Source organism: Gorilla gorilla, chromosome 15 (genome assembly GCF_029281585.2).
Source record: "Gorilla gorilla gorilla isolate KB3781 chromosome 15, NHGRI_mGorGor1-v2.1_pri, whole genome shotgun sequence".
In the NCBI taxonomy this organism is placed as follows: Eukaryota; Metazoa; Chordata; class Mammalia; order Primates; family Hominidae; genus Gorilla; species Gorilla gorilla.
In genome coordinates, this window is record NC_073239.2 from 123,334,567 (window position 1) to 123,347,337 (window position 12,771).

The 12,771-nt window shown below is 41.0% G+C and overlaps 1 protein-coding gene across 2 annotated transcripts in view; it reads right to left on the minus strand.

Moving 5' to 3' along the window:
• Window positions 1-1,355: 1,355 nt before the first annotated feature.
• Window positions 1,356-12,771, minus strand: part of LOC109023154 (Ig heavy chain Mem5-like) — a 42,712-nt gene continuing 31,296 nt past the window's right edge. Inside the window, exon 4 of one of the 2 annotated variants that reach the window (XM_063698329.1) lies at window positions 1,356-4,603. In XM_063698329.1, the coding sequence (XP_063554399.1) occupies window positions 4,200-4,603 (404 nt within the window). In that variant the 3' untranslated portion in view covers window positions 1,356-4,199. The remainder of the gene's footprint in view (window positions 4,604-12,771) is intronic. The other variant, XM_063698330.1, reaches the window with a different exon arrangement.

Genomic DNA, 12,771 nt, shown 5'->3' on the forward strand with positions numbered 1-12,771 from the left:
CTCCAGTATCCAGGAGCCCAATAGACCAGGCAGCCAGCTGCTGCACTGCACTCTAACACCCATCACCTGTGTGTGCCAAAGACACTCATCCTGGGAGCTCCTCCCAGACAATGGCTGTGCACAGTGGAGAGATTGAGGCATGGCTGCTGCTGGGACACATGGGAGATCCCTGATGGACAACTGTGCTCAGCGAGGCACCAACGGCCTTGCTGGACTTAGCTTGGACCACAGGGTCATCAGGGAAGCTCCATCAAACTCCCACCCTTCTCCAGCACTAGTTGTGGGTCTGGCATTGTGGGGTGGCGGTGTCTACAGACTCAGCCGGCTCCTATGCATTTTTATGCCTCCAAAACTGACATCTGTTTTTGGGACATATGAGAATATTTCCTCTTTTAAATTAGTTTTCTAATCCAGGGACCTCATGGTGGGCACAAAACATAAATGTACAGAGGCTCAGAGGGGAAATATTAGAAGCAGAGGAAACCACAGATCCTGAAGGAAAGCAGCCCTTACCCTCCCTCCATCTGCAACTGCCTTGGGGCTGCACCTGTTTTGTGAGTGCTGAGTGTCCCCTTCGGCCCAGACTCCTTTCTTGTTTTTGCAGGAAGTGTTGTGTCTGGACTCACACCGATGTTTCCTCACTTGGGACCTTATGTACAGCCATACACAGCCATGTCCTCAGTTCTCTGACTGTTCATTTGCAGATACAGAGAGTTCTTAGCATTGTCTTTGGAGATGGAGAATCTGCCCTTCACAGAGTCTGCATGGTGTATCTGACTTCCATCATCTTTTATATCTATTACTCACTCCAGCCCCTTGCCTGGAGACTGGTGAACTCGGCTCATTCAGAAGCTACTGAAGGCGAATCTAGAGGCTACACAGGAGAGTCTCAGGAACTTCCCAGGTTGTCTCAGGTCCTCTATGGACTCTGTCAGCTCCACCTCACACTGAACACCTGAAAATACACACACATCCTGGTCAGAAACTGCCAAGCATATCCACTGTTTCTCTCACTCATATCCACTCACTCTCACTCACTCTACTTCCCTATGAGTCACCTTTTAAAATACCAACAAGAAAAATTCAGCTTAATTCACACCCCATAGTGAGTTCTCTGTGTTCAGTCCTGATGACCAAATGGAAACCACTGGGAATCCCAGGGCTGTGGCTCTTCTTCCAGAGCTGCAGGGTCAGGTCTGGGCTTGTTTTCACCAGGAGAGGGGCCCTCCCTCCTCCTCTATAGCAAGCTCCAGTGTGGGATGCCTGAGAAGAAGGCAGTACCCAGAGCAGATGTCAGACTCCAGGAGGAGTTTAGTGGCAATGGTAGCATTTGGAAAAATATTACTTATAATGTGACTGTGCCATAAAACTCATTTAGCAATTATGATTTTTGTTTTTACACATGCGTACAAATACAAATATAACTGCATTAAGCAAACTGTAACAGATATAAAGAAATAGAAAACAACACAAAAATAAGAGAAGACCTTAATACCTCATGACCATAATGTTTAGCAAATCCAGAAAGAAAATTCTTAATGTGCCTCTGAACTTGAACAACACTATTGAACAAATTTATCTGAATGATATTTACAGAACCTTCCAACCAAGAGTCACGTAATACACATCCTTCTCAAGCACACATTGAACATTCTCCATGATAGGTTATCTGTTACATCATAAAATGAACCTTAACATTTAAAGAAGTAATACCAGCCCTTCTGTAACTCTTTCAAAAATTGGTGAGGAGTCAACCTTCCAAACTCTTTATATATATATATATATAGTAAATAAACTTTATGTTTCTCAGAGATGACACTGTAAACAGTCACAGATTTGCATACAATACAATTATGTCTTGGCTATTTACAATTTACAGTAGTGGTTCTTCCTCTGAAAAATATAAGTACAAAAGCTAAGTAAACAATGAGGTACTGCCATTTGGGATTTATTACATGTCATAGCTTAAAGAACTGGCCTTTAGCAAATATTAAACAAGTCAACCTGAATAAAATAGTCAATTAAATGATTTATTTTTTCTAATTTATTAGAAAAAATTCCACCAAGTTTCACCTCAAAATCTATTGCATAAGTCTAAAAACAAACTTAAAAATAAATAGGAAAGGTAAGCAGTTCTTCAAAAAGAATGGAAGAAAGGAATAGAATGAAAGCTCATAAACCAGGTTAAGTCATTCTGAATATCTTTTAAACAACATAAAATTCTTCCCAACAGAAAAGTGAAGAAAAAACTATCACCATTTCTCCACTGATAAAATCTATTTTAAAGGTAGTCTGCCATATACCTTCTAAACTCCTTCTACGAGGCTACCATTATAGTATTACCAGTAATAGACAAAGGCACCACAATAAAAGAAAACTACAGACCAATATCATTAGTAGACATGAATTAATCCCCAACAATAGTAAACTAAGCTCCAAAGTGTTTTAGAAGACCGTACACCATGACCAGCGCAAACTTCTTCCTGAGATGCACACTTGATTCAACATTCTCAAATCAATCAATTTGGTACACCACATTACAAAACTAAAGAAAAAATATCTCAGTAACATTGCATCAGACACAGAAAAAGAATTTGAAAAAAATCAGTTTCATTATAAAAACTATGAACAAAGTAGGAAGACAAGAAAACAACTTGAACATAATAAAAGCCATTAAGAAAGGCCACAGCTATTATTGCACTCAATAGTAAAAGGTTAGAATATTTTGGTCTAATACCTGTAACAAGGCAAGAAGAAAGCTTTAGGCATTTCACTTCCAGGCCTCAACATTTGTTAAAAACATAGAAAGTTTTGGCATAAATACCTACACAGAGCTTAGATATAAACCCGCATATTGATGACGAGCTGATTTTTAGCATGAGAACCATCAATATAACACGGCTAAATTGTAGTGTCTTCCAAAGAGGGTGGTATGAAAACTGGATTTTCCCATGAAAAGAATTAAGAATTTTAGGTTAGAATAAACACAAAAATTCACTCCAAATGCCTTAAATATCTAACTGTAATAACTGTAATTGCAAAATTCTCAACCCTCAAAAAATTAGCAATCTTTTTCTGGATTTTACATTCAAATCACCTACAAAAAAAGCAGAATTGAACAAGTGGGAATAGATTATGAAAAAGATTCTGCAAAGCAACAAAATAACTACAACTTACAGAATTGGATAATATGTCATATATCTGAAAAAGTTTTAATGTCCAAATGTAAAAGAAACTTCTACAACTCAACAGCAAAAAGAAAAATAGCCTCATTTCTAAATAATCAGTTTTACACCTTTTACACTGTAAGAACCTAGAACTCAGGTTAATGTTTTTCTCCATGGGTAACGGTCCGTCTTTGGGTCTACTTGGCTGGACAATACCGTGTATTGATTTGACAAAACACTAATCCAGGTGGTGGTGTGAATTTTTAACAGACGTTATTAAAACTGGAATCGGTTGACTCTATGTTAGGTAGATTATCATTGATAACCTGCTTGGCCCTGATTCCATCAGAGCAGAACTGGAGAAGGTAAAACTCCATGGTGATTAAGCAGCTTCAGCTCTTTCTGAGACTTCCAGCCTGCACTTACTGATGGTCGGCCCTGAGGATACTGGATGTTCCAGCCATCCCCCAAAATTGTCATCCCCTATATCTCACAGGGAAAACATCTTCCTTGTGCAAAAAGCAGGAAAAACAAATGGAAAAAGGAGAAAAACGACGAAAAAAGAAAGTAAATGGATTAGGAACAAAAGAAGCACCAGATCGGTGCTGATACTGATTTGCATACTTTCGTGTCAGGAGAAGGATCCGACGTGAAATCTGTGAGGTTCTACATGACGCTGACCCTGGTTCAGCCTCTCTATTGTCTGTGACCAGGATCCCTAAAGACTGTTCCAGTCAGGGAATCTCACGGAGGTCCCTGTCCTGGGTCTGATTTGAGAAGAATCACCAGGAAGCCCTGAGGTTACTCAGGACTCTGATCCTTCTGACCATGGTTGAGGAATTTTCATCCGTGTAAGCGTCAATCTGCATTTTGTGCCAGGGAGAAAAGGTCCTCATATGCATAGAGAAGACATTGTTAGGCACAGTTTTCTAAATTTAAGAGGTTCCCTGGGGAACTGTCTGAAGAAGACAAAGTCCCACATCCTGACAGGAAACAGCCTCCAGCTGCACCTGCCTCCGGGGCTGACTCTGATCAGTGGCTCCTGAGCGCCCCCTGCAGCTGATTTCCCCCCGCAGCGTTCCTGCAGGGAGGTTTGTGTCTGGGCGCACAATGACTTCCCCTCACTGTGTCTTTCGCACAGTAATACACGGCCGTGTCCTCAGCTCTCAGGCTGTTCATTTGCAGATACAGCGTGTTCTTGGAATTGTCTCTGGAGATGGTGAATCGGCCCTTCACGGAGTCTGCATAGTATTTATTACTTGCATCATACGATATAACTGCCACCCACTCCAGCCCCTTGCCTGGAGCCTGGCGCACCCAGTGCATGCCATAGCTACTGAAGGTGAATCCAGAGGCTGTACAGGAGAGTGTCAGGGACCTCCCAGGCTGTACCACGCCTCCCGCAGATTCCACCAGCTGCACCTGACACTGGACACCTGCAAACAGAAGGACACCGTTATCAGAAACCGCCACACAAATCCAGTTTTTCTCACTCATGTTCACTCACACTCAATCTCTCTATTTCTCCATGAATCACCTCTTAAAAGAGCAACAACGAAAACCCAGCTCAGCCCAAACTCCATGGTGAGTCCTCTGTGTTCAGTGCTGATCACCGAATGGAAACACCGCCGACTTCCAGTGCTGGGCTCCTCTCCCAGAGCTGCAGGGTCAGGGCTGGGCTGGTTTTCATCAGTAGAGGGAGGGCCCTATTTGCATGTCCCCCACTATATAGCAAGCTCTGGGGTGGGACATCTGAGGAGAGGCTGGGCTCAGGGCAGATGAAGTGTCCTGGGGGAGATTGGTAGTAATTCCATCATTCAGGAAAATATATATTATATGATTGTGCCTTGATTAACACTTAGCTCTCATAACTTTATTTTATTCTTACATATTTACACAACATATTTAATGCAGGCTTCAATGTTATATTTTACAGGAGATAATTTACATAGAGAACACAGCAGTTGTGCAGAGTGTCTAAGACAACACATCTAAAACGAATTAGTCCTATTATCTGGGCCTGCGCTCTAACCACTGGAGGAGGCAGCTCCCCTGAGACAACTGCAGGGCAGCATGGCCCATGCCTAGTGAAGTCTGCAGGATTCCCCATCTGTTATGACAACTTTCTGTAATTTACCTAAATATGCAGAGTGAACCACGGCTCATGTGTCTGTTTTTGGAAGTCAGTTATATTCCTTGTGTTAATATCGATCTATTTATTGAGGCAATTCAGTCAAATATTATCTCATCAGTTTCTTTGTTATTGCTTTGAGTGTAATTAATAAATAATTCAAATTTATGGTGAATGATTTGAAAAATGTAGACCTATATTTGCAACCATTTACTCAGCACTTCAATCAAGGTTTGAAGAAATTAATCCCTAAATCTTTCTCTTATTCTTCTGAAATTTAACTCACATCCCCATTACAGCCAATAGCATATTCTCAGAAACATTTAAATCTTCTCCATGTTAATTTATAATAGTGGCATCTTCTAAAATTTCTACAAATGTATCATGTAAAATTTACTCTTCATTCCTTAGTTTCTTTCACTCAGCACAATTCTTTGAGAATTTAGGATGTTTTTTTCAATGAGTGAGGCATGACTTGATTTCAAGCTGCATTAGATTCCAGTATATAAATAGATGCCAAACTAATTGTTCACCTGTAACAAAACGTAATTTGTTCTCTCAGTTAATGGATTTGATAGAGAAAAGCAGCTACTCGGCATGGGAATGTAAAAATGTGTAAAGTATGAGCTTATTCTGACCTCAGTAACAACAAACCTGAACTACTACAAATAAAAAAAAGAAAACCTTCAACACATCTGAGTTTACATCAGAGAGAAAACAAACAATAAACAAAACCTGAAATCTGAGGAGAGAGGAGGCTGCAGAGAGAAGCAGGACCCACGTATTAGTGTACCTGGGCAGATACCACTGGATGGCATTTAAGATCGGAACAGGCTGGCTTGGCAATATTCAGTGAGTTGCGTGAGGATGCATGTGCTCATAGTGTTAGACTGTGAAACTCCTGCTGCTTGCAGACTTTTCCTACAGAATTATTATTAATATTCTTGCCGCACTTTATGCAAATAATCAGGTCAAGTTTAAGACTAAAGTTTATTTTGCAAACAACTCAGTCTTATTATTTGCTGCTGACAAAAACCAAAACTGGAACGAGAAACATTATATTTCAAAACATATCATACACTTGTCTTTAAATTCTAATCTCCTCAGTTGTTTAAGTATTTGCCTGCATTTTAGACTAACTCTGCTTATTCCTGAGCGCTAATCAATGATCTCTGGCTACAGCCCAGAAGAAACAAAAAGCGATGGGGAATATAAAAAATCTGGATCAATATTTTAATTCTAAGCAATTATCCTGTAAATCATGCCAGGTGATGGCAATGAATAGGGTGCCCCTAACCTGGAGGTTTCTTTGGGAAAATAAATCCCAGGGAGCTAACAAAAAGCCAAGCCCCATGCGCCCAAACTTTAGCAAGCATAACTACAGCTGCAGTTATCTAGGTGTGTCAGCAGCCTTGGAATTTTCTTTCAAGCTGTCCTTGCCACCTTGTTTGGTTTTCATACATGTCTTCTAATAACCAGATTTGCCTCTTCTCATTTTCAGACCATCAAACTCCAAATGGTCATGCAACTGAAGCCTGGGATAATGGCTCCCTTTTCCTGGGGTACCTTAGACCTCCAAGAGAGATCTTCCCCAAACAGCATCGCCCGTTAGCTGGAAGCAGTTAAGACTTGTCTTTGTCTCTATATTCTAATGACAGTTAGATGTACTTATTCAAAGAGGAAAATGATAGAGGTAGAAGGCAGAGAACTCTCCTAGGCAGGTAGGGAAGAGTCCCCATAGAATCTCCAACGCCCCAGGGTCATTGTGCACAGGGAGTTGCCTAGACATGCCTGCAGTGAAAATTGTTAATGTTGTCTTTATCACTCTCGGAATAAATAGCCACACATAATAATCTAGCTGCATGAAGATAAAAATTAACTAGTTTGAAATTAGAACAATTCCCTATTCACAACAGCAAAGACTTGGAACCAACCCAAATGTCCAACAATGATAGACTGGATTAAGAAAACGTGGCACATATACACCATGGAATACTATGCAGCCATAAAAAATGATGAGTTCATGTCCTTTGTAGGGACATGGATGAAGCTGGAAACCATCATCCTCAGCAAACTATCACAAGGACAGAAAACCAAACACTGCATGTTCTCACTCCTAGGTGGGAATTGAACAATGAGAACACATGGACACAGAAAGGGGAACACCACACACTGGGGCCTGTTGTGGCGTGGGGGTAGGGGGGAGGGATAGCATTAGGAGATATACCTAATGTTAAATGATGAGTTAATGGGTGCAGCACACCAACATGGCACATGTATACATACATAACAAACCTGCACGTTGTGCACATGTACCCTAAAACTTAAAGTTAAAAAAAAAAACCAGAGAAGTGGGGAAAAAAAAAAGAAATTAGAACAATTCCCAATAAAATCAAAGTTAGAATGTGGTTTATAATATAATAGACAAGAGACATGGCTGAATGCTAAGAATGTGTTCACATCTATTTTATGTCATGATCAGGAAAATATTTTATATATTCTTTAGGTAAGAGTCCCATTGAGAGGATTGATTAACATTGATGGACAATACCTCAATAATAAAAGTAAAGGTTATTAACCAGTAATTTGTATTAAGAACACAAACTTTCATTTAGGATATATTCTTCTATGTGTTATGAAATCAACTGAGAAGGCAGGAAACGTTGAACTTATTAGAGCTGTTTAATAAATTAAAAATGAGAATTAAATATGCTTTCAGAGGGTGCACAACTTTGGAATTTTTGGTTTTGTTTTGTTTGAGACGGAGTCTCGCTGTGTCGCCCAGGCTGAAGTGCAGTGGCACAATCTCGGCTCACTGAAACCCCCGCCTCCCGGGTTCAAGCAATCCTCTCACCTCAGCCTCTCAGGCAGCTGGGATTACGAGTGCACACCACCATGCCCGGCGAATTTTTGTACTTTTAGTAGAGATGAGGTTTCACCATACTGACCAGGCTGGTCTCAAACTCCCAACCTCAAGGGGTCCGCCCACCTCGGCCTCCCAAAGTGCTGACTTTACAGGCATGAGCCACAGCGCCCAGCCTGGAATATTTTTAGAAACAGAGAGGGTTCTTACGTCTTCTGGAAATCCTGTTGAGATGGACAACAAGGCAAGAAACTCTCAGATGAATTTCTACCTACTAGAGGGCTGATTAATATCATTTTAAAGCAAATGCTAACACACAAAAAGCTAACATGAAACTAAAAAAATATAGTGATTCAATGCAGCAACCACTCTAGCTCAATCTAGTTTAAAATATTATCTAACCATGGAGGGCATTGTCGTTGTTTATAGAAGACAAGAGTCAATCCCACTCACAATCTTCTGGGAATGTTTAAAAAATGGCATCGCTACATAAAAATTATCAATTTTAATAAAATGTAAACTCCCTTGGCCAAGGGTTCTCCCACTAGCACTATGGAATCATGGTTCACTGCTCAGGGTCCATCAGTTATTACCCTATGACTTGGTAGCTAAAAGGCCCATATGTTTACAGATTTTACACCAAGGGATCATCTTTGTCCTATTGCATGCATGTGTTACAAAATACTGAAAGTGATTCCTATGTGATATCCACTCCAATCATGAAGAGTGAAAACTGCCTTTTTACTACATCTTTTCCACAGTGTCTTCTGATCTTCAACAAGGAAACTGAAAGGAACATCAGCAGAAAATACTGCTCTTCAATCATATCGGAAGGAATCTTATCAGAAACTTTTAACTAACTCACTGCACAAAACAGTCAGGCAGTTAATTATTGGCTTCATGTTTTACAACTAAAGAATCAATTCAGGACAGATGCAGTGGATCTTCCCTATAATCACACCACTTTCAGAAGCAAAGTGAGGGAAATCACATGAGACCAGGAGATTGAAGCCAACCTGGGCAACATAAAGAGATGCTATTTCTATGAAAAAATATTTTAAAGAATAAGCAGGTGAGGGGTGGCGTTCCCCTCTAATTCTAGATACTCAGGAGGCTAATACAGGAAGATTACGTGTGTCCGCAGCTCAAAATTACAGTGAGCTATGATCACACAACTGTACTTTAAGCTGTGGAACAGTGTGAGAGCCTGCCTCTAAAAACAAACAAAAAAGAATCAATTAAGAATTCCACACAACTGTAAATCTACTCAAATAGGAGATGTTAAACTGAGCATCCTCATTGATTGCCTGGCATTTCTGATGTTTTTAAGCAGACGTCTGACCTAAGACCTGCAGAATAAGCTGATAGTCCTTGATTGTGAGAAGCTTCTACCCAAGACATTAGGCCAGGACCCTAATTCCCCATCCCCTCCTTCTTTTTCTCATTATTATTTCCTTATATTTCTAAGGTCATCTCATTTCTGTAGATCTGGGTCTTGTCCACCCATACTGAACCCTTATTTCTTTTTCATTATTTTTATTCTTGCTACCTAGAATAAGTTGTCACTCTATCTTTTGGTGCATGCCTGTTGATTACTTAAGGCTCACTCCTCCATCATCTCCTTTTTTGCCACACAAGGTGAGTCTAGTTTGGACTCACAGGAGCTTCTTCATTCAATGGCAGTGGGAGTTTCAAACCCTATAAACCCCGATCTGTGAGTGGGAAGCCTCACTCTGCCGCCACCACTAAACCATTATAAAAACCCTGAGCCAGTCTCCTTTCATCTTCTTCCAAGCCATTTTACATTTTTCTGCGAGACCTGCCCTGCACTCAGCAGACACCTATACTGTGCAGATAATACACTTTTCCATATTCACTTGCTCTGAGCTTATGACTTCATCAGACATGACACACACACTAAATCTCAGTTGAGATCTCTTGGCTTTGCATGTTGTCAACTACAACGGATGGTGTGAGCTTGGTGTCACTGTTTCTTTTTTTTTTCACAGACGCTTCTCAAAAGAAGACATTTATGCAGCCAAAAGACACATGAAAAAATTCACATCATCACTGGCCATCAGAGAAATGCAAATCTAAACCACAAGGAGATACCATCTCACACCAGTTAGAATGATGATCACTGTTTCTATCAACAGGACACACTGGATCCCTGAAACAACTCCAGGACACAGCTGGACATGTGCTATAGATTTGTTTTGTGTCCCCACCTAAATATCATCTCAAATTCTAATCCCCACATGTCAAGGGAGGGACCAGGTGAGAGGTTACTGGATCATGAGGGCAGTTTTCCCATGTTGTTCTCATCATAGTGAGTGAGTTCTCACAAGAGCTGATAGTTTAAAAGTATGTGTCACTTCCCCCTCTCTCTCCTGCTGTGCTGTGTGATGTGCCTTGCTTCGCCTTCACCTTCCACCATGATTGTAAGTTTCCTGTGGCCTCCCTAGCCACACAGAACTGTGAGTCAACTAAACCTCTTTCCTTTGTAAACTCCTCATCTCAGGTAGTTCTTTATACCACTGTGAAAAGGAACTAATATCACATGACTGGTGGAGTTTGATAAACTTTCTTAATGACAGTTTGTAGGGGGGTTGATAGGGTTTGAAACTCCCACTGGCATTGAATGAAGAAGCTCCTGTGAGTCCAAACTAGATGCAGCTTGTGTGGCAAAAAAGGAGATGATGGAGGAGTGAGACTTATAATCAGTGTAAAGGCAGTACTAATTCTACTAGGTAAAATTTGGTGTCAAAGCAATTAGACAGAGATAAATAAAATACATGAAAAGTCAGAGACTCCTGAATATACACATGAATGAGCGCTGAACATTTCTGTATTTTAGAGAAATGCTAGAATACGGCAAAATAATGGCATGGGGTTAAATTAAAAAATAATAATCTCCACATGAAGTGTTCAATTTTACAAATATGGTCATAGACATTATCATTATCCACATAGATAACAAGTCAATCACCCTCAAAATATCCTCTTGTTCTGTAATTCCTCCTTCCTAGACCTTCCCTTCTCCTACAATATTGACAGTCAACTACTGATTTTTATGTAACTTTAGATTACTTTTCAATACATCAGGTAATAAAAGTTATAGATTTATGTGTGTTGTGGGGTGGCTGTATATAAGTTTCTGTGTGAGAGAGAAGGAGGGAGGAAGGAAGGCAGAAAAAGAGAGGAATCCTACATAATTGACCACAATTTACGAGGTTCTCAAGTAATTATGGGGAATTAGTCCTTACAGACAAGGCTGATATAAGATGGAGAGGACAACTTGACACACCTAGCTATGGTTATATATTTATATCAATATCATTTACTAATCATACAAACACATGCATTAGAATAGATGTAGTGGAGGGTGTCTGCTGGTGAAACATGATGGTGACACAAAACACCTCATCCACGCCTTTTCACACCAGCTGCACATGCCCTGAGGTTGAGCCTTGAACCTGCTCTTTCTGAATCCCCACAATAATACTGAGTCCCCTGCTGTACCAAGCACCCTTTGCTGTCCTGATTTTCCCCCATGGTTCCTGAGATCCCCAAGCTACCTGCGTGCCTCTACAATGGTCTTGAATGCCCCTTGGTGTCCTGAGGGAGCCTGGTGTCCTGAGTAACCCTGGCTGTCCTATGCACCCCCACAGGGAGGCTTGGATATGAGTTCACACTGTGGTCTCCTCACTGTGTCTTTTGCTCTAAAATACATGGCTATGTGTTTGTTGCTCACATAGTTCAGTTGTAAGAAGAATTACTTTTTGGACGTGGATCTGGAGATGGTGACTGGACTCTTGAGAAGAGGGGAGTAATTTGTGCTCCCTCCATGACCTATGCACCTGATCCACTCCAGTACCTCCCATGGGGGCGCTGATGGATGCAGCTCCAGCAGGAAACACTGGTTGTGATGGAGAATGCAGAGATGGCACAGGTGAGGGAGAGGGTCTGTGAGGGCTTCACCAGGCCAAGAGTGCACTGAGAAACACAGTTCATGGCAGGCACAGGTTCTGGAGAACACGCTGAAATTTCCAAATACTTAGATTTCTATGAGAATAACGAGCTCGCTTGTGCTCAATTAGTGAGTCTCCTAGCGTAATGCTGTGGATTCTGATGTTGGATTCAGACAAATATAGGCTCACATTTTTCTCCATACTTGGAACCAAGTAATAAAGAGAAACTTATGTCAGGAGAATGGCCATTGAACTATCTCTGTTCATGGTGATTTTCAGAATGGGCTTGAGATGTGATCACCTAAAGGGTGTCGTAATGCTTAACCAACAATTAGGCCTGAGCAGCAGTCACAGGCACTGGAGGTCGCCCACATGGAGAAATGTCTGAATCACTGAAGCTGCACCTGGGGATCTCTGCAGGCTCTGAGTTGTGCAGAAACAGCTTCTCCCTTAGTCTCAGAGTGAGGACAATCTCTGCTCATTCTCTGGGGAAGGTGAGGGTTAGTGTGTGGAAAGAACCCAACTTACTTTGCTCAAGATCTCTGTACTTGAACAGAAACAAAGAATAGGAGAAAAAATGATTTCGGTTTTAAATAGAATAAATTCTAATGAGGAAGGCAATCATATGTCTGGATCTTG